At 41.6% G+C, this 22562-nt stretch overlaps 1 protein-coding gene across 2 annotated transcripts in view; it reads left to right on the top strand.

The window, feature by feature from the left end:
• Positions 1–22562, top strand: part of DIP2B (disco interacting protein 2 homolog B) — a 230131-nt gene that overhangs the window by 110531 nt on the left and 97038 nt on the right. For both annotated transcript variants that reach the window (XM_069584350.1, XM_069584351.1), the window contains exon 2: positions 1710–1781. In XM_069584350.1, coding sequence (XP_069440451.1) covers positions 1710–1781 — 72 coding nt within the window. The remainder of the gene's footprint in view (positions 1–1709; positions 1782–22562) is intronic.

Below are 22562 nucleotides of genomic sequence, written 5' to 3'. Positions count from 1 at the left end.
CTTCCTGGACCAGGGATTGAACCCGTCCCCTTGAAGGTAGAGCCATTCCGATTTGAAAGCCACTGATACAGATGGTCTATAACATAAGTGTCTAGAGTCCTTCCAGTGTTTCCATTCAAAGAATAACTCAGGGAATATTCTTATGTTGATTTTTGTACACCTCTGTGAATTTTATCATTGGATAAATTCCTAGAAGAGCAGTTGATGAATCTGAATTTCGATAGAAATCACATTTCTCCAGAGATTGTACTTTTTTCATCTATATCCTTATAGTTCCAAATCTGTATCTCTTTCCAAAGTTCTAGATTCATATAGCCAACTGTTGATTGGACATTTTCTCTTGTGTGTCTGATAGACTTTTCCTAATGAGCTCAACGCTTATCTTCTTCAACCCAGTTCTTGGGTTATATCTCTGTCAGAGAATATCATGACCATCTGCCTGGTTGCTCAAGCCAGAAACCTCCATCCTACTCTGAAACAGTCATCAAATCCTACTCAGTTTTCCTCCCTAGTGTCTCTCTTAATCCTGTCACTTCTTTTCATCCCGTCTGCCTCTGTCTTTGATTTAAGCTGCTAGTGTCTTGCCCAGATCACTCTAGTAGCAGCAGGGCCAGCACTTCTCTCTCTGGCTTTTACCCTTTGTTCCACATTCCTCAGAAAAAGTGAACTTGCTACACTCTATGATCTGCGAGTGTTTCTCCTCCAAGTAAGCTGTGCAGTGAGCCCTGCTTCATCTCCCCCATCTGCTCCATCAGTCAGATTCTGAGACCGACATATCTGACGTTCAGCACCCATGAGTTCAGATCTCTGTATCCATCAGTATGGGCTTCCTCGCCCACCATCACATATATTTATTCACCAGATATATTTATTCCCCCAGCTTTGAATTACTCACTGTCCCTTGAATGTCCCTTTGTTCTCCTGCTGATTTCCTGGTCCTTTTAACCCTGTTCTCTGCCCATCCATTTTCTACCCTTTCTTTAGGATGAAGCAGATTTCTTGAAGTCTTCAGCGCCATAGTTTCTCCTCTGTTAATCAGTTTTATCCTTACTGCATGTATCATGTATGTACTTTTTTGTGTGCTTCACGTATCCTTTTCCATTTAACCTTGTGAAAAAGACACACGTAATCAAAAATACAAACCAGTGAACCAAGTGGAGAAGATGTGGGAATTCCAGCTCTGGGTTCCAGCACAGGTCCTAGGGTGCAGAAGGGCCTTTCAGAAATCCCATCCCGGTGCCTGAACCTTGACGTCTCCCCTTAACTAGACTTGTGATTTTATGTGGTTCTGTATAGCTGTGTAATTGAATACCTCCCAAGTCAATTGCATTCATTTGGTCAAAGCGAAACCTTGGAGAGAAAGAAGATCGTTTGTCTGCTAGCCTTGGCACATTCCATTTTAGTATATCTTAAATGCCATGGAAACAAGGGGTGCCTAGGAACTTGGGGATCTCTGACATGGAATGTAGCATGTTGCGCCGCTAGATTGGTGTAGGGAGGGACCAGCCCTGCAATTTTTCCACAAGAAGTCAGCTCCAAGCCTGTGGGAAATCACACATAGCAAAATCCTTGGCAAAGAACCATACATTTTTTTTCCCCCTACTCTCTATGTGGTAATTCTGTAACACTCTGTAATTAATTTTATTTTTACAGTGAACAGCCACAGAGTAAGAATAATGAGTAACCTATTTCTGTTCTTGCTATTTTAGGGGACATCACACAGAAGGGATATGAAAAGAAAAGGTCAAAACTCCTGTCTCCTTACATCCCACAGACACAAGGTAGGTAATGAGAAGTGGTTTTAAACCTTCTCAGTATTTTTACACTAATGAATGCTATCTTACTGGAGATCTGTCTTTTTTGTTGGTTCCTGTTTTTTCCCTCCCTTCCTCACCAGGGAAGGGAAAAAAAAGGAAGGAAAGAAAGGAGGAAATGAATCTTAATTGAGCATCTGCTGTGTGGTAGGCACTTAAAAAATACCCAAGGTCATCAAATCATTCATACAGAGCTTGGGTGCTAGTCACTGTGTCTGTGTGTCGCTGACATGATTCAATGGCAGAAGACTCTAGGTCATAGAAAAGCCGCATCTACTGCTTGAGTATGAACTGTGACGGAGAGAAGCAAGGGAGGCCAAGATGAGAAGGAGGGACAGATTTAGTATTGCAGAACAAACCAAAGATTGCAGCACCTGGGGATTTGGGGATGAGAGCCCTAAATAACCCTTTTTGCAGCCTGACTTGTGCAGAAAGACTGGCATATTCTTTATATATCAGAAAGTCCTGAGTCACTTTTGTGCTTATTTCCAGACGGGTTGCTGGAACCTTTGCCTCTAGGCAAGGCTGTCTGTGTCTAAGTCATCATATTTTTGAAGTTACTCAGCATCCAGGATTTCCTCTGATGGCCTGTTTCTACTTTAATCACTTTTACTATGAGGAATTTTTTCTTTATTTCTCATTTCCCCCCTGCAATCAGAGTCTGTTTCCACATGACTGTTTTTTGTGGAACTAATAATCATTGCTTTTATTTCTGGATTATAAATCCCTTGAGGACTTTGGAGACCCCATGGTTCTAATGTTAAGCCTTGCACAAGGTATATAGCTTGTAAATATTTGTTGAATGAATAATGGAATACATAAATGAATAATGGTGGTATACCAGTAGATTTCACCAAAGTCCTTGTGTTATTTCCTGCACTATTTTTGGAAATTCCTCCCTGTAAAAACTAGTAGGTCAATGCCTAGATAGTCAGTTCAAAGTATCTTAATGAACAGATGGATGTAGAAATGAACTGAGAGAAAAGAGGTAGAAATCAGGCCAGTGACAGCTAAGGAAAAGCCAGCTTTTGCTGAGCAAGGCGTGTCACAGAAGGGGAGTCCTCTGATTGGCTGCTTAATTATGGATCTGGCCCATGCCTCTGTAGGCCCAGAGATTTACTGTAGTCACTTTGTGCAAAAGCAATCAGATCCTGAGAAAATAACTCAATAAGGAATGTAACTATAAAAAGAACCATGCTCTGTCTGCTCTTTGTAGTCAGGTTATATAGAAACTAAATCATGTTCAAAAACCAGTTTATCAATTTACTGTGAGAAACCACTGAGACACACTCTAGTCTCTGTGGTCAGCACATTCTTGCCCCACGGGCAGGCCTACATGGGGAGCTTGATCACATATAGAAGGTTGCTTAGTGAGCATGGATTTGACAAATCAGATGTTTAATTAAAGCAGGCCAAGGGATTAAAGCAGGCCAAGGGAGTGTGACATGGCATCTCACAGTGGGGATGGTTGTGCACGAGATCTCATGGGGGAAATAGAAGTCATTTGATGGCAGCTCTTTCAGCTTCCTGCTACCAGAACTTCAAACTCACCATATTAGTGCCCATCATGTTTATGACCTCCTGCCTTCTGGTTAAAAGGAGATCTCTCCATCCTAGCCAGGGTCAGTCCTTCCATCAGTGCTTTGGATCCCCTCCCCTCCTCCCTTTTCAGAAACCGTATTCCATCACCCAGTGACACCAAGCACAGGGCATTGGGGGTGCGCCACCCTGGTGCAGGCAGTGAGGGCTGCAGTATCTGTAGAAACTTGAAAAGTGGTGATACAGCCAACAAAAAGTTGGTCTGCCGTTTCTTATCACCATGGATAGCGATTGTAAATGCTGCGAGTAGTAGAAATCTGCTCCCACTGAGGCGGACAGCTGCATCGCCCCCTTGGTGTGCCGCTGCTGTCGGTTCCCCGACGCTCCTGTGCAGTCACCCTCTCCCTCTGGGCCAGATTCTTACCCCAGCAGATCAGCATGCTCATTACTCTTCTCTTTAAAAAAATCGTCCTTAGTCTGCCCCTTCCACCTTTACCCTATCTCTCCTTTATGATCAGACTGCTGAGAACTTGTCTCTGCTTATTATCCCTGTTTTCTCAGCAGCTGTTCGCTTCCCAGCCTGTCCCAGTCCCTTGCCACTCTACCTCTTGAAACACTTCTTTAGAAACACTCTCTGCATTTTCTCACTCCCCTCTTCTTGTTGCTCCTAGTCGTCTTTGCAGGCTCCTCCTCTTCTGTTAAATCTTGGAATTCTCAAGGCAAAGCCTCAAGCCCTCTTGACATCTCACTCTACAGCAGTGGTTCTCAAACTTTAGCTGCATTGGGATTGCTGGAGGACTTCTTGTATATACAGATTGCAGGACCCTGTCAGTTCTCAGTGTTTCTGATGCAGTTGGTCCAGGTTGAGGTTTGAGAATTTGCATTTGTGTCAGGTTACCAGGTGATGCTGTAGTTCCTGGTATGGAGAAACAGTGCTACATCTCTCTAGAGCTTTTCAGCCATCCCTGTGGCTTTAATGACCATTTATAGATGACTCCCAAATATGTGTCTTCAACTCAGATCTCCCCTGAACTCCTGATCATAGATCCAAGTGCATATTTAACAACTCCATTTATATATCTTAAAGGAACCTTCATTCCAACCTATCCAAACATAGCCATTAAATGTTATGTATGACTTATCTCATACCACCTGTACCACCAGCACCTTCCCCTCCCTACATGTGTACATTCACACAAAATTATTAGTACATTATCCAGCATCTCCCAGACTTCTAGTTTCCACTTCTGAGTGAATGGAACTCCCATTCATAAGCCCAACATCTAGGCTTAAAAGTCATCTCAGCAGTCTCTTCATTCCCCATCTCTTGCCTATTACCAAGTTACATTTTCCGCTTCTTCGTGAGTCAGTTTTTGTAAGTTTAATTTTTCTAGGAATTTCTCTGTTTTGTATAAGTTTTCAAATTTATTGTTAATGACAGTATTCTCTTTATTTTTAAAGCCTTTGCTTTGTTTGTGTATAACTCTTATCTCTTCTCTTTTTTCTCTTGATCAGTCTTCCCAGCCGTCATTTCAAAGAACAAGCTTTTAATTTTGTTGATCTTCTTTTTAGTGTGTCTTTATTTTCTCATTTATCGTTTTCAGCTTCTGTATGTTTTTCCTTCCTTGCACTCCTTTTCTAAGTTTCCTGAGTCAGATGCTTAGGTTTTCAGTTTTCTTTACAAAGGTGAGTGTTTCTCCATTTACTGTGGTTGGAGAACATGCCTGTTCAAAATCAAGTCACAATTAGAACCTTAATTCTCCTCCCAAACAACACGAGGACTTTAAGAACAAATGCATTTTTAGTACCTCCTTGTCTACATACCCCCTCAATTATTAGTTATTATTGTTCTGTGTAGTTCAGTTCCGTTCAGTCGTTCAGTCGTGTCCGACTCTTTGCAACCCCATGAATCGCAGCACACCAGGCCTCCCTGTCCATCACCAACTCCCGGAGTTCACTCAGATTCACGTCCATCGAGTCAGTGATGCTATCCAGCCATCTCATCCTCTGTCGTCCCCTTCTCCTCCTGCCCCCAATCCCTCCCAGCATCAAAGTCTTTTCCAATGAGTCAACTCTTCGCATGAGGTGGCCAAAGTACTGGAGCTTCAGCTTTAGCATCATTCCTTCCAAAGAAATCCCAGGGTTGATCTCCTTCAGAATGGACTGGTTGGATCTCCTTGCAGTCCAAGGGACTCTCAAGAGTCTTCTCTAGCACCATAGTTCAAAAGCATCAGTTCTTCAGTGCTCAGCCTTCTTCACAGTCCAACTCTCACATCCATATATGACCACTGGAAAAACCATAGCCTTGACTAGATGGACCTTAGTCAGCAAAGTAATGTCTCTGCTTTTGAATATACTGTCTAGGTTGGTCATAACTTTTCTTCCAAGGAGTAAGCGTCTTTTAATTTCATGGCTGCAGTCACCATCTGCAGTGATTTTGGAGCCAAAAAAAATAAAGTCTGACACTGTTTCCACTGTTTCCCCATCTATTTCCCATGAAGTGATGGGACCGGATGCCATGATCTTCGTTTTCTGAATGTTGAGCTTTAAGCCAACTTTTCCACTCTCCTCTTTCACTTTCATCAAGAGGCTCTTTAGTTCCTCTTCACTTTCTGCCATAAGGGTGGTGTCATCTGCATATCTGAGGTTATTGATATTTCTCCTGGCAGTCTTGATTCCAGCTTGTGTTTCTTTCAGCCCAGCGTTTCTCATGATGTACTCTGCATAGAAGTTAAATAAGCAGGGTGACACATCCTTGACGTACTCCTTTTCCTATTTGGAACCAGTCTGTTGTTCCATGTCCAGTTCTAACTGCTGCTTCCTGACCTGCATACAGATTTCTTAAGAGGCAGGTTAGGTGGTCTGGTATTCCCATCTCTTTCAGAATTTTCCACAGTTTATTGTGATCCACTTGTGTAGGTAATAGTAGTTAATATCTGTTTTTTTGTTCAGTGTTCCTTTGCATATATGACTCTTTCCTCTCAGTTCAATTTCCTTCTTCCCGAAGTTCATCTTGCAATAGTTACATATTTTAATCAGAGTTTCTTAGTGGTAAAAACTCTCTTAATTTGCATTTATCACTTTTCCCATCTTTGTTCTTAAACCTATTAATCTTTCCCAGAAATGGATTGTTTGTAGGGCAGGTTATGTCATACAGGTTCTGTAGCAAAAGAAAAGATTACTCTTTGACGTTTTTACCTCATATATCTTTGTAGATTTGGAAGGAGGTATTTAGTTTGTTTGTGTTTTTTTTATATGACGTTGGATTTAATGAAGATTTTATGCCTGCATGCATGCATTCTCAGTCATGTCCAACTCTCTACAGCGCTGTGGACTGTAGCCTACCGTGCTCCTCTGTCCATGGGACGCTCCCTGCAAGGATGCTGCAGTGGGTAGCTATTTGCTACCCCAGGAGGTCTTCCCGAGCCAGGGGTCGAACCTGAGTCTCCTGCACTGCATGTAGATGCTTCACCGCTCAGCCTCTCGGAAGCCCAGGGTTTAAGCTTATTGACTAGAATTAAATGAAATGAAAGTCAGTTTAACACTTTTAGTAGGATTTTGCTACTTCTTACTTCTAGAGGGATTCAACCTCTTTCAAACACTGTCATCTTGTTGGATTTCATTGTTTGCAGTTGTGAGATGCTCCACTGAGGGTGGCTCCTTGAGTATAGTGTATAAAAGTAACATTCTCCACTAATGTCTCTTGAAAGAAAAAATTAATACTGCCTACAACATTGTACTGCTAGAACAGTTACATGCACATGCTTATCTAAAAATTTAGTGAATGATTTTTCTGTACAGAATTGATCTGGAGTTATCTTGGGGTGCATATTTATGTATATTTTAGATTTTTTTTTTCAAATGTTACATAAATCTTTAAAATAGGACTTCAGAAAAAGAACAGTCTAACAGGAAAAATGGGGAAATAGGGACGAGAACACAAGGTTGAAGAAAATACTTCGTGGAAATTGAGTAAGGACAGTTTGGGATAATAAACATAGCTTAATTCACTGTTACCATAGGGGCTGGATTTTAAACTTACTGTATGACAAAAATCTGATGTGTCAGAACTACTCTTGAAAGTCACTTAAACCCACCAGTATTGGAACTGATTGTTGTTTCTTTACACCAAAGCCAAATTTTATCTGATTTTTAAGGGCCAGGCTGTGTGAAATTCATATCTTGATAAAGGTTGAGACCATATCCAGGGCCTCAAGATGCTCTCCCTGTGAGAGACAAGGGGGAAATGAGGATACATATCTCCTTGTTCTTGTAGGAGTTGTTTATGTATTTTTGGCTGTGCCGGGTCTTCGTTGCTGCAGGGCCTTTTCTCAGGTTGCAAGTGAGCAGGGGCTCCTCTCTGGCTGTGCTGGGCGGGTTTCTCACTGTCACAGTTTCCCTTGTTGCCCCTGGTGGACTCTAGGGTGCCTGGGCTTCAGTAGTTTTGGCGCATGGACTCAGCTGCCCAACAGCATGCAGAATCTTCCCGTACCAGGGATTCAATCCATGTCCCCCGCAGTGGCAGGCAGATTCTTAACCATTGGACCACAGGAAAGTCCTGTATCTCCTTGTTCTGAGCCATATGCTCTTCAAAAGCAGTAACCCATAGAACATCTTTCAGTCACTGGAAGCTACGAGAGTCTAGTTATAAAGCTTTCCACATGCCTTAGTTAGCAGCTTCACAGAGAGAAGAGGCCAGAAATTAACTGTCTTTTGGCATGGCGCAAAGAATTGAGTTTTCAAACCACATATGCTCTCACTCCTCTGTAAATTAGTCACTTCTTGGCCATTCTTGGAGTTAGAGGAAAATGAAAGGTCTCTGTAGTGAGATAGCATCGCAGTCTGATGCTGTCGTCTAATCTTGAAGATACTTTGGATACAAGCAGCTGATTATTTCCAAGTGGCTTTAATAGAAAAGAGTTTGTTGTGTTTCGATATGGGGTTGCTGACAGAACCTCAGGTCAGCATGTGTTCGCTCAGTGCTTTCTGTGTTCCAAGTACTGTTGAGACAGGCAACTAGCATCGGACGAGACAGCCTGAGATCCCCTGGCTTGCTCTCTTGTCTGCTAATAGTTTGCTCAACTAGGGCTGTCACTAAGACGGCTTCCTTGACCAGCTCTATCACAAACAGTCTGCACTCCCATGATCTGAGTTGCATTTTTAAGAATCTTTCTCTGACTGCCCCATAGATTATGATTTGTTCATGTGTATTTTTCCCGTATAGGACTCGTAAGGTCTTTAAAATCAGGAACATTTATTTTTATTTTTATTTTTAATTCTTTACATCCCCAGTTTGTGGCATGAGTATCTGGCACATAGTAGATGGAACTAAACAGAAGGAACATTGAGAATTTAGAAATATTTCCTGGCATAAACATCTATCGGCTTCCCAGGTGGCAAAGAATCCACCTTCCAGTGCAGGAGACATGGGTTCTATCCCCGGGTCAGGAAGATCCCCTTGGAGAAGGCAATGGCAACCCACTCCAGTATTCTTGCTTGGGAAATCCCATGGACAGAGGAGCCTGGTGGGCTACAGCCCATGAGGTTGCCGAGAGTCAGACACGACTGCGTGACTAGCGCAGAAATATCTGTGATGGTGAACGTGTCAGGTAATGAAGAAGCAGACTCCTCTACAGATTAGAGAATTATTGGTGCTGGCAGCTTGTCTCCACCTTCAGTAGATCTTTTCGTCTAGATCTACTAAATCTCGAGAGATTGTACAGGAGCATATTGGTTTTCATTGGAGAGTCAGCATTCCTCTTCACTTTTTTATTTTTAAAATGAAATTAATGACTGTTTTAAATAATCAAATACTACTGTGAGGATTGTAACAACAACAAAAATAAGCAATGTCCTCTTCTTCTGCAGAGACCACTTCTTTGAACTGTTTTAACCGTTTCTTCTGGTGTTTACCTCTTTCTGTGTAACGTTTTACCAGTACTTCTTGACTTTTTTTGGTCCCCAACATGAGACATTATTTATTCATTTCCTACTGTAAAAGATTAGAATTTTTCCTTCTTACTCATTCCTCCCCAGCCACCTGGATCCCACACACTGCTTTTGCCTTTATCCTTGCTTCTCATCTCCCGTCTCATACTCATTGTGCACTGTGTGTCCAGTGTATTACTTTCGTTATTGCTAAATCAGCATTCAGTACTTGCCTTATTTGATTATATAAATATTATTCACCACTTGGTTTACTAGGCTTACATTTTCCTTTTTTTTTTTAAACAGTTAATCCATCATTTTATTGTTATTTCTAGAGACAACTCTTAATGCCATCTCTCTTCTTGAACTGACTGTTCCCTTATCCCGCTACAGGCCTTCATCATCTTCCTAGTGGTGTTTTGGGAAAGAGTAAGGGATAGGGAGATGTGTATTCTGCCATGTTTAATCAGAACACTTGATTCTAACATTTCTTTTGGCTTAAAGCCAACATTCAGAAAACGAAGATCATGGCATCTGGTCCCATCACTTCATGGGAAATAGATAGGGAAACAGTGGGAACAGTGTCAGACTTTATTTTTTTGTGCTCCAAAATCACTGCAGATGGTGACTGCAGCCAAGAAATTAAAAGACGCTTACTCCTTGGAAGAAAAGTTATGACCAACCTAGACAGTATATTCAAAAACAGAGACATTACTTTGCTGACTAAGGTCCGTCTAGTCAAGGCTATGGTTTTTCCTGTGGTCATGTATGGATGTGACAGTTGGACTGTGAAGAAGGCTGAGCACCGAAGAGTTGATGCTTTTGAAGTGTGGTGTTGGAGAAGACTCTTGAGAATCCCTTGGACTGCAAGGAGATCCAACCAGTCCATTCTGAAGGAGATCAGCCCTGGGATTTCTTTGGAAGGAATGATGCTAAAGCTGAAGCTCCAGTACTTTGGACACGTCATGCGAAGAGTTGACTCATTGGAAAAGACTTTGATGCTGGGAGGGATTGGGGGCAGGAGGAGAAGGGGACGACAGAGGATGAGATGGCTGGATGGCATCACTGACTTGATGGACATGAGTCTGAGTGAACTCCAGGAGTTGGTGATGAACAGGGAGGCCTGGTGTGCTGCGATTCATGGGGTCGCAAAGAGTCGGACATGACTGAGTGACTGAACTGAACTGAACTGAACATTTCTATTTGAGGATTGTTCAAAACTTATACAAAGATCATTTCTGTCAATCTGAAAGATTTCAAAGACGTCATTGCCTCTTTTGCTGGCTGTGCATCAGCAAGCTGATCAAAGGATCTCTTATCACAGCCCGATTAGATTAACTCGGCAGCCTCCCTTCTCTGGGTGGTTCCAAGGTAGAGCCCTGTCTCAGCTCTGTTTTGCAATTCTGCACTGTTTAAAACTGCCGGGAAGTCCAACAAGGCATCTTCACTTGGACCCACATCCTTTGCTTTAGGACATTACTGCAGGCTTCTGTTTTTGATGGCATTGATGTACACATTCCATTCTGTCTTCGTGTGTTTGAGATCATTGTGACCTTTGTGTATTTGTTTTTCTTCTTTTATCCTTTGACTTTGTCCTGCTGTCTTTGACTGCATTTAATTGTATTTGTCTTCTGCTTCAAAAGAGGATCTCGCCTTTTATATATTCCTTCCTGGCCTAGATTTCCTCAATTATTTTTTCCCCAGCCCCTTACCTACTGTCCTTTTAGGGGTAAGAATGGCACCCCACTCCAGTACTCTTGCCTGGAGAATCCCATAGACAGAGGAGCCTGGTAGGCTGCAGTCCATGGGGTCGCTAAGAGTCGGACACGACTGAGTGACTTAACTATCACTTTTCACTTTCATGCATTGGAGAAAGAAATGGTAATCCACTCCAGTGTTCTTGCCTGGAGAATCCCAGGGACGGGAGAGCCTGGTGGGCTGCCGTCCATGGAGTCGCACAGAGTCGGACACGACTGAAGTGACTTAGCAGTAGCAGCAGCATGTCAGTTTATGAATATGGTTATGTGTTGGCATTTTCTAGCTTGTCTGGTAAGAAGTACTAGTGATCCAAAGTTTTTTCCCAAACTCAGATTCCTTTTGTGGTTGCTGCCTATTCTGCTGGAGGGTATTTGCTCACCAGTATTCCAGTGTATGTACATACTCTGAGCTTTCCAGTTGTTTCCCAGCCCTTCCATCACAGCTCTTCTGAGTTCAGTCCTGCCTTTGAGATTGTGCAAATGTGTATATAACCAAGTTAGAACAAAACAAAAGAAAGCTTTGGAAATTTTATCCTTTTTGTCTAAAGACTCTAATAACTCCTGTCAAGGATAGTCTGTGATCCTGTTTTTCTTAATGACCTCATACGATTGTATGAAGATTTTGAGAGGCACAAATTTTTGCATAAACGTTGTGTGGCTTAGAGATATACAGATAAGCAGACTTCTGAGATTAACGGTTGGTACCTCTTCATTTTTGTCTTTGGTTTTTCCAGCCACTCCCCCATCATTGGTGGAAATGAAGAGACAGACAAGATCATAATTATTTATCTTAACCAAAAATTTGGGTGCTTGCAGTATAGGACCCAGTTAATTACTGCAGGATATACAAAATGAGTTAAGATCTCTGACCTTGCTTATTTATACTTTAATAGGAAAGATAAGATAGGTATACAAATAATCATAAAATACAGAGGGGAAAAAAGCCCTGTAAGAAAGTTCTAAACAAAATACTGAGGAAATGCAAAGGGACATGAACCTGAAACTGGCTGTAGAAATCAAGAACAGCATTTTGGAATGCTATAGAACATTCCCAGATATATAAATATTAGGTAGACAGATAACCATGAAGGTGTGATCACTCACCTAAAGCCAGATATCCTGGAATGTGAAGTCAAGTGGGCCTTAGGAAGCATCACTAGAACAAAGCTAGTGGAGGTGATGGAATTCCAGTTGAGCTGTTTCAAATCCTGAAAGATGATGCTGTGAAAGTGCTGCACTCAATACGCCAGCAAATCTGGAAAACTCAGTAGTGGCCACAGGACTGCAAAAGGTCAGTCTTCATTCCAATCCCAAAGAAAGGCAATGCCAAAGAATGCTCAAACTACTGCACAATTGCACACATCTCACTCGCTAGCAAAGTAATGCTCAAAATTCTCCAAGCCAGGCTTCAGCAATACCTGAACTGTGAACTTCTGATGTTCAAGCTGGTTTTAGAAAAGGCAGAGGAACCAGAGATCAAATTGCCAACATCCTCTGGATCATGGAAAAAGCAAGAGAGTTCCAGAAAAACATCTACTTTTGCTTTATTGACTATGCCAAAGCCTTTGACTATGTGGATCACAACAAACTGGAAAATTCTTCAAGAGATGGTAATACTAGACTACCTGTTCTGCCTCTTGAGAAACCTGTATGCAGGTCAGGAAGCAACAGTCAGAACTGGACATGGAACAACAGATTGGTTCCAAATAGGGAAAGGAGTACGTCAAGGCTGAATATTGTCACCCTGCTTATTTATCTTACATGCAGAGTACATCATGCGAAATGCCAGACTGGATGAAGCACAAGCTGGAATCAAGATTGCCAGGAGAAATATCAATAACCTCAGATATGCAGATGACACCACCCTTATGGCAGAAAGCAAAGAAGAACTAAAGAGCCTCTTGATGAAAGTGAAAGAGGAGAGTGAAAAAGTTGGCTTAAAGCTCAACATTCAGAAAACGAAGATCATGGCATCTGGTCCCATCACTTCATGGCAAATAGATGGGGAAATAATGGAAACAGTGAGAGACCTTCTTTTGGGGGGGCTCCAATATCACTGCAGATGGTGATTGCAGCCATGAAATTAAAAGATGCTTGTTCCTTGGAAGAAAAGCTATGACCAACCTAGACAGCATGTTAAAAAGCAGAGACATTACTTTACTAACAAAGGTCCATATAGTCAAAGCTATGGTTTTTCCAGTAGTCATGTATGATTGTGAGAATTGGAGAGTGCCGAAGAAGTGATGCTTTTGAACTGTGGTGTTGGAGGAGACTCTTGAGAGTCCCTTCGACTGCAAGGAGATCCAGCCAGTCTATCCTAAAGGAAGTCAGTCTTGAATATTCATTGGAAGGAATGATGCTGAAGCTGAAACTCCGAACTTTAGCCACCTGATATAAAGAACTGACTCATTGGAAAAGACCCTGATGCTGGGAAAGATTGAGGGCAGGAGGAGCAGGGGGTGAAAGAGGATGAGATGGTTGGATGGCATCACTGACATGATGGGCATGAGTTTGAGTAGGCTCCAGGAGTTGGTGATGGATAGGGAAGCCTGGTGTGCAGCAGTCCATGGGGTTGCAAATAGTCGGACACGACTGAGCTACTGAACTGAACTGAGACAGAGTTCTGTGCTTTTCTTGTGATGGGAGTAGAAGGATGGGATCTGTTGTATTTCCACTATCGCATTTTAATACAGAAGTTCCTTCCCAAGTGAGGATCCCAGCATAACGAAAAGGACATTCCAGTCCCAGTTCTGCCCTTTTATTTGCTAGATTTGGACAGCAGTACAGTCACTATGAACTGGAGCATGCGTTACAATCTTATTTGTCCCCGTATGCCTCTTTAGAAGGAAGTCCACAGTTTTTCTCTTGGGGTTTCTCTTTCCTTTTGGATTATCCAGGAACCCCCTGGGACACCGGTAGTGCAGGAGGAGAGGTGGTCAGTGCAGCTTCCACATCCGAAAGGGTCAAGGAGCCCCGTTGTCTGCTGCTGCCCCTCAGGCCTCACAGGGGTGCTGTTGAAAACCAGTCCGTCCTTTGTGATCAGTAATGCTAACCCAGTGCTCAACCTGGGTCCTGCCTCAGCCACTCTGAGGAAGAGACCCCACTCTGCTAGGCTCAGCCAAGACACCCCACTTGAATTCTCAGGGCAAAGCTCTTGGTATTATGTTCCTTGAGCCCACACACAGCTATTTTCCTGATGCCAAGTGGCCTGGGAAGCTTCTCAGACCCAGAACCTCCAGTTCCTCTCCCTCTCAGAATCCACCCCTAGGATTCACCATGGGCAGGTGGCCCCTTTCCATACTTGAAATGCAGACTCTTTCCTCCCTTCCCACAGGCAGTAAGGTAGGGAGTGAAGCTGGGAGTAAGGCAGTAAGGCTGGTTAATCACTCAGCCTGCTGAGGAAGGCTCTCCTCAGTGAGCTTCCAGGGAAGAATCTCTGAGTGATTCAGAGTACCTTCACCGAGGGTGGAGGGTGGAGATGGGAGTGGAGCTCTGTTTATATAATGATTCAAGGTGACTATGGACACACTCTCACTGTAGGAAAATAAATTTAATCTGTGATGGGTGTCCTGCTTCCTTAATGATATCTGTCAGATAATGTTATTGTGAATATAAAATGAGATGGTGTTTCGAAAGTTTAAAGAGCCTTAGAACTGTATTATCATTGTTATTTTGTCATTTCCTGTCCAAATCCCTTCAAAGGCTGCTCTTTTGGTTTAGGACAAGTGACCTGGCCCCGCTTTTCTTCTCCAGCCTCATTTTGTCTCACTCCACCTCTTTCACTGTGCTTCAGCCCTTTCGACCTTCCTCAGACTTGTCAAGATTTTTCTCCCTCACTGGACTTCTAATACTGTGCTTTTGTATAAAGTAGCTCCTCCCCCAGGAACACCCCCACCCCCACCACTCCTAAGCCTAACTGAAACCTACATCAGAGTCTCCTTTTAACAGACTGCCCCTAAAACTCTAGTATAAATTAAATCCCTCATTGTGTAGGCTCAGAGAACCTTGTTTTTTTCCCTCTCAGCACATATCATGATGTAGAAGATACACATGAATCAATGATCACTTATTTACTATGAGTGCTAAATTAAAGAAAAAGGTGTCTTCTTCTCTGGACACCGGCACTGAGACCAGTGAGTGTGTCTGCTTTGATCACTGTAAGTTGAAGCGTTGTATTGCTTGGTTCTCAGAGCACATCCTCCTTCCCTCTGTGACTCTTGCAGATGAAAATTTCTGTTAAATCATTGGCAGAGTTGAAAGATAAACCTGAATTGGAAATTTTGCATAGTTTATACTAAAGATCAGCTTCTTTTCCAGGTTATCATTGTTGTTATGTTCCAACAATAGAATCATGGGAGACTCTGGTGTCTCTTCTGTCAGAGAACAGTAAATTATGTACATGCTGACCATTGAGAAAGGAGGCTTTGTGTTGTAGAAGAAATGAAAATTTGTCTAAACTTACTGTTAAACGTTCTATCATCCCTATTTAAACATAAGGGTGACCCCTAGTGGATACTGTGTATAACAGACTGAGAGATCTGGGAACCCCTAAACAGAAGTGGTCACTGTATGTAGTAATCAGCAGTAATCCTTTTCTTTGAAGCTCAAGGATGTTTTGCTCTAGAATTTAGAAGTTTTGAAGAAGGCTTGATTTATGAGGTTCGCAGCTCTCCTCCAGCACTTAACCTATATTTAGTGTCTTTTAAAATTACTTTGGTTTTATACATAGCTCTTTCGGTAAACAAAATGGTAAAGAAATGGTAAAGTTCTCCACAGCAGCTATCACTACCTCATCCTGACTACTTAAGGCATTTTATATATATAAAAGCCCATATAATTATAGGTGGATAGTTTTACGTACACAGCTGTAATAATATACATAACATTTTGTGTTCTTTTATCTCTTGAGACCCTTTTATATGTCTGCATAGTTTTTCACTTTTCATGGCATTTAATACATATCATGTTGATACTAGTAGTTAATTCCACCTTTGCTTTTTTTTCGCTTCTTACTGTGGTAGTGAAATAGTGCACATTTTATTCAAACTATAGAAAGCTCTGCTTTTGGGCCCCAGGTGATTCCTGAGATGTGGTTGAGTGTGAAGCCATGGCCAGGGCATGGTTCATCTTTAAGCATCATCTTGCCTGCCCAGCTGACTCTGGGCGTGCTGTTAATGCCTTACGGGGCCCCTGTGCCCCCCGACCCCTCCTCCTCTTTCAGGAGACTGGTGGTCTGTATTTCCTGCTTTCCTTCTGTGATGCATTGTTGCCCTGGCAAAGAAGCTAAGTAAGCAATAAGCCATCCAAAAACTGTTTAATCCAACCAGGACATAGTTTCCTCCCTCTCACCTTCAGATATGCACTGAATTACCAGTTGCTTTGGGGGAAAGGAAAAGAAGACAATTGGTCTTAGAAGGTTGGAAAATTCTTCTCACAGTGTTGTAATTTATCTAGGAAGCTGAAAACTGGATATTATTTTAACTTATTTTGGTAAGAATCTGCTCTCTCTGGTATGACCTTCAAATTAAGAAAATCCAGAATCGTTTTTTTTTTCTTTATACTTAACTATTATCTTGATGTTCTATAATGAACATATATTATTTTTTATATACTGAAAAAGAGAACTTTTCTAAATTATAGAAACCCAGTAAAGCCTATGGGAAAATAAAACATCCAGTCTCATTGCCCTGAGATAATTACTATTGACATTTTATTTCATTTACTTTCCATTTTTTCAGTGCACAAATGAAATCTATCTGGAAATCTTTATGTTTAAAAAAAAAAAACTCCAGTAAATGGAAATAGAAGTTTTTAGAAGATAAAATTTAGAATAACTTGGAGAGTGATTGTTCACATTAAAAAAGATAAGCTGCAGTTTCATTATTAAGCTCCCATGTTACACTTAAAGTGGTTGAGTTCCTAGGAATTAATTTTTATTCTTCTTGTTTTTTATATCACCTCTCTTGAACTTGAAGCAAGTGTGTTACACATTTGAGTCAAAGTCGGGAAATGCCCTGGAGAAGGAAATGGCAACCCACTCCAGTACTCTTGCCTAGAAAATCCCATGGATGGAGGAGCCTGGTGGGCTATAGTCCATGGGATTGCAAAGAGTCAGACATGGCTGAGCGACTTCTCTTTCCACTTGTTCTGTCAGAAATCTATATGTCTGTGGCATCATGTGTTCGGCACCTGAGGAATGCTCACTGAACCAACTTGCCAGCCGCTTACTGAAACCGCAAGTCAGCCTTTCGGTTTCACTTCTGACAAGCTACCTCGAAATGTCTGTCATGATTTTAGACCCAAAAGAGACCTCATCCATTTGGAAGACTAAATTCCTAAGGAGACTGAGCGAAACTTTGCTGAGCATCATACTAATGTTGCTTGGTGAATTGGTGAATAGCGTGTCGTGAGGCTTTTTTTTGGGGGGGTGGGTACCAGTTTCCACAGATCTCTTGGCTAAGTGTCATCTGACTCAGTTCTCATCAAATGTCTGTGTTTGTGTTACATTTCCTTGTGGTTTGATGTATGATAACCTCTAGATAATCCTCAGTGGAAATGTTCATTCTCTCTAGTTCTTCCTCAAACAGATAGATCAACTCTCACTTCCTTTCTCACCTCCGGATCATTTCTCGGTAAAAAATTTTTATTTAGTCCATATTATCTTCTTTTTCCTAATTAACTACATTGGAAAATACAAAGTAAAAGCATAATGAGAGAGGAATCAGAAAAGGTATCTCAATTGTCTGTTAGCATCCTTTGTGAAAGGAGAACCCATATTCCTGCTTTCCATCCTTTGGATCGTTAGTTATCTGATTTGAAGGTACCATGTTTCTTAGCAGGGTAGTTTGGTTTATCCTAGCAAATCTGCTTATTTAATTAAAAAGAAATTAGTGACAGGTAATTCAGTTATAGATTCACTGTACCTCTGAAAAGTAATGCAAAGGTCATGTTTTAAATTCAGTGTTTAAGTCAAACCATTTTTTCTGTACATGTTTACAGGCAAAGTAGCTCATGTGTGCTAATCTGATTTCCTTCTGATGTATATCATCTGACCATACAAATAAAAATAGCCCCTTTCTACTTTTTATTCTCTAAAGTTAATTGAAATATGTTTTAAGTAATTTCTGTAGTGAATGGCTGTAAACTTTACTTTTGGAGGGAGGGGCTTTTTGTAGACTCTTTTACATGAAGGCAGGTGCTTTAAAAAAAAAAAAAACAACAAAGGACAAAATATGTTCTCTTAACTCCTGACTGTAAATCCTATACTACATTATGGGGAAACAGTGGAAACAGTGGCTGTCTTTATTTTGGTGGGCTCCAAAATCACTGCAGATGGTGATTGCAGCAATGAAATTAAAAGACGCTCACTCCTCGGAGGGAAAGTTATAACCAACCTAGATAGCATATTAAAAAGCAGAGACATTACTTTGTCAACAAAGGTCTGTAGTCAAGGCTATAGTTTTTCTAGTGGTCATGTATGGATATGAGAGTTGGACTATAAAGAAAACTGAGAGCCAAAGAATTGACGATTTTGAACTGTGGTGTTGGAGAAGACTCTTGAGAGTCCCTTGGACTGCAAGGAGATCCAACCAGTCCATCCTAAAGGAGATCAGTCCTGGGTGTTCGTTGGAAGGACTGATGTTGAAGCTGAAACTCCAGTATTCTGGCCACCTGATGCGAAGAGCTGACTCATTTGAAAAGACCCTGATGCTGGGAAAGATTGAGGGCAGGAGAAGAGGGGGACAACAGAGGATGAGATGGTTGGATGGCATCGCCAACTCAATGGATATGAGTTTGGGTAAACACTGGGAGTTGGTGATGGACAGGGTGGCCTGGCATGCTGCGGTTCATAGGGTCACAAAGAGTTGGACACTACTGAGCAACTGAACTGAACTGAACTGATACTAAGTTATTAATTGTGATTGCTTTCCTCTTAGGAGAACCAGTGGAGTTAGACTTGGGTTTGAATCCTGGCTCTTCCATCCTCTGACTTTGTGACTTTGGATAAAATAATCCGTATCACTGTTTCTTTTCTGTGAAAAGTTGATAGTGATAGTTCTTCCTTTGTAGGGTTGTTGTGAGGAATAAATAAGATCAAATGTGTGAAATTCAAAATGCACAGTGCCTAGCAGAAAGCAAATGCTTAAATATAGCACTTATTATTATAGACTGGAGCTGGGAAACTTTTTCCGTAAAGGTCCAGATGGTAAATATTTTAGACTTTGAGGACAGTAAAGTCTCTGTCACAGTAATTCATCTGTGCCTTCACATAGGCAATATATTAACAGATGTGTGTAAGTTATGTTCTGATAAAACTGTTTATATGAAATCAGACATGGGCTATGGTTTGTTGACCCCTATTCTAGAGAAATAAAACTAACAAATAACATAAGGTATGAATATATCAAGAATCAGTACAAGTCTTCTGTGAAGTGGATTATCAAGAAGATTTAGATTGATTTAAAAATTAAAACCTAAAAATATTAAAACTTGATTTACAACCCCAGACATTACATTTAAGTCTCAGTTTTTAAATTTGTTCTGCTCAGATAATATGTAATTTTTATAATAAAAATCTCTGGTACTAGGAAAATAAATGTTTAAAGGTCCATAAAAGCACTTTAATATAGAGAGCACCCTGAAATGTACTGTTTCTTGTCTTCTTAAAAGCAGTATATGAAAAAATAAAGGAAGCCTTTTTTATTATATATTATGACTTTGTGGATCAGGAATTTGGTCAAGGCTCATTGGATGACTCTTACGGGCCACATGGTGCCAACTGGAGTCAGTAAGTGATTTTCACCAGGTCTGAAAGGTCCAAGATAGCTTCAATCACATGGAATGCAGAGCTCAGCTGGAACTGTAGACTAAAGTTCTTACATATGGCTTCTCCAGCACTCAAACCAGTTTTGAAAATCAATATGACTTTGTCGTTACACGTCTCAGTTCCTATAGCACTGTGACTCCCCTCAGCCTTTACTGAGGTTTGTAGAGCTGATACTTGCATTCCCCAGAACACTGTGCTTTCAGTCTGCTTGTTTATATTTTGGCTTCATAGCCAATTCTTAGCTGTTGTCTGGACAGGTGACACCTTCCTAAGTTCAGTTCACTTCAGTCGCATCTGACTCTTTGCGACCCCATGAATTGCAGCACACCAGGCCTCCCTGTCCATCACCAACTCCCGGAGTTCACCCAGACTCCTGTCCATCGAGTCGGTGATGCCATCCAGCCATCTCATCCTCTGTCGTCCCCTTCTCCTCCTGCCCCCAATCCCTCCCAGCATCAGAGTCTTTTCCAATGAGTCAGCTCTTCACATGAGGTGGCCAAAGTATTGGAGTTTCAGCTTTAGCGTCAGTCCTTCCAGAGAACACCCAGGACTGATCTCCTTTAGAATGGACTGGTTGGATCTCCCTGCAGTCCAAGGGACTCTCAAGAGTCTTCTCCAACACCACAGTTCAAAAGCATCAATTCTTCGTCTCTCAGCTTTCTTCACAGTCCAACTCTCACATCCATACATGACCACAGGAAAAACCATAGCCTTGACTAGACGGACCTTTGTTGGCAAAGTCATGTCTCTGCTTTTCAGTATGCTATCTAGGTTGGTCATAACTTTCCTTCCAAGGAGTAAGCGTCTTTTAATTTCATGGCTGCAGTCACCATCTGCAGCGATTTTGGAGCCCCCCAAAATAAAGTCTGACACTGTTTCCACTGTCTCCCCATCTGTTTCCTATGAAGTGATGGGACCGGATGCCATGATCTTTGTTTTCTGAATGTTGAGCTTTAAGCCAACTTCTCCACTCTCCTCTTTCACTTTCATCAAGAGGCTCTTTAGTTCCTCTTCACTTTCTGCCATAAGAGTGGTGTCATCTGCATATCTGAGGTTATTGATATTTCTTCCAGCAGTCTTGACTCCAGCTTGTGCTTCTTCCAGCCGAGCATTTCTCATTATAACTCTGCATATAAGTTATATAAGCAGGGTGACAATATACAGCCTTGACATACTCCTTTTCCTATTTGGAACCAGTCTGTTGTTCCATGTCCAGTTCTAACTGTTGCTTCCTAACCTGCATACAGGTTTCTCAAGAGGCAGGTCAGGTGGTCTGGTATTCCCATCTCTTTCAGAATTTTCCACAGTTTATCTTGATCCACACAGTCAAAGGCTTTGGCATAGTCAATAAAGCAGAAATAGATGTTTTTCTGGGACTCTCTTGCTTTTTCCATGATCCAGCGGATGTTGGCAATTTGATCTCTGGTTCCTCTGCCCTTTCTGAAACCAGCTTGAACATCTGGAATTTCATGGTTCACGTATTGTTGAAACCTGGCTTGGAGAATTTTGAGCATTACTTTACTAGCATGTGAGATGAGTGCAATTGTGTGGTAGTTTGAGCATTCTTTGGCATTGCCTTTCTTTTGGATTGGAATGAAAACTGACCTTTTGCAGTCCTGTGGCCACGGCTGAGTTTTCCAGATTTGCTGGCGTATTGAGTGCAGTACTTTCACAGCATCATCCTCCAGGATTTGAAAGAGCTCAACTGGAATTCCATCACCTCCTCTAGCTTTGTTCTAGTGATGCTTTCTAAGGCCCACTTGACTTTACATTCCAGTATGTGGCTCTAGGTGAGTGATCACACCATCATGATTATCTTGGTCATGAAGATCTTTTTTGTACAGTTTTCTGTGTATTCTTGCCACCTCTTCTTAATATCTTCTGCTTCTGTTAGGTCCATACCATTTCTGCCCTTTTATCAAGCCCATCTTTGCATGAAATGTTCCCTTGGTATCTCTAATTTTCTTGAAGAGATCTCTAGTCTTTCCCATTCTGTTTTTTTCCTTTATTTCTTTGCATTGATCACTGAGGAAGGCTTTCTTATCTCTCCTTGTTATTCTCTGGAACTCTGCATTCAGACGCTTGTATCTTTTCTTTTCACCTTTGCTTTTCACTTCTCTTCTCTTCACAGCTATTTGTAAGGCCTCCCCAGACAGCCATTTGGCTTTTTTGCATTTCTTTTCCACGGGGATGGTCTTGATCCCTGTCTCCTGTACAGTGTCACGAATCTCCATCCATAGTTCATCAGGCACTCTATCTGTCAGATCTAGTCCCTTAAATCTATTTCTCACTTCCACTGTATAATCATAAGGTATTTGATTTAGGTCATACCTGAATGGTCTAGCGGTTTTCCCTACTTTCTTCAATTTCAGTCTGAATTTGGCAATAAGAAGTTCATGATCTGAGCCACAGTCAGCTCCTGGTCTTGTTTTTGCTGACTGTATAGTGCTTCTCCATCTTTGGCTGCAAAGCATATAATCAATCTGATTTTGGTGTTGATCATCTGGTGATGTCCACTTGTAGAGTCTTCTCTTGTGTTGTTGGAAGAGGATGTTTGCTATGACCAGTACCTTTCTGAGCACAGGTAAATGCTACTGAAGAAACTTAAAATACACCTCAAAATAAGAAAATTGCATAATATATGACAACATGGATGAACCTGGAGGACATGAAACTTAGTGAATCACAGAAGAACAA

The sequence above is a fragment of the Ovis canadensis genome, chromosome 3 (assembly GCF_042477335.2).
Source record: "Ovis canadensis isolate MfBH-ARS-UI-01 breed Bighorn chromosome 3, ARS-UI_OviCan_v2, whole genome shotgun sequence".
NCBI lineage: Eukaryota > Metazoa > Chordata > Mammalia > Artiodactyla > Bovidae > Ovis > Ovis canadensis.
This window is presented reverse-complemented; position numbering and strand designations above follow the sequence as displayed.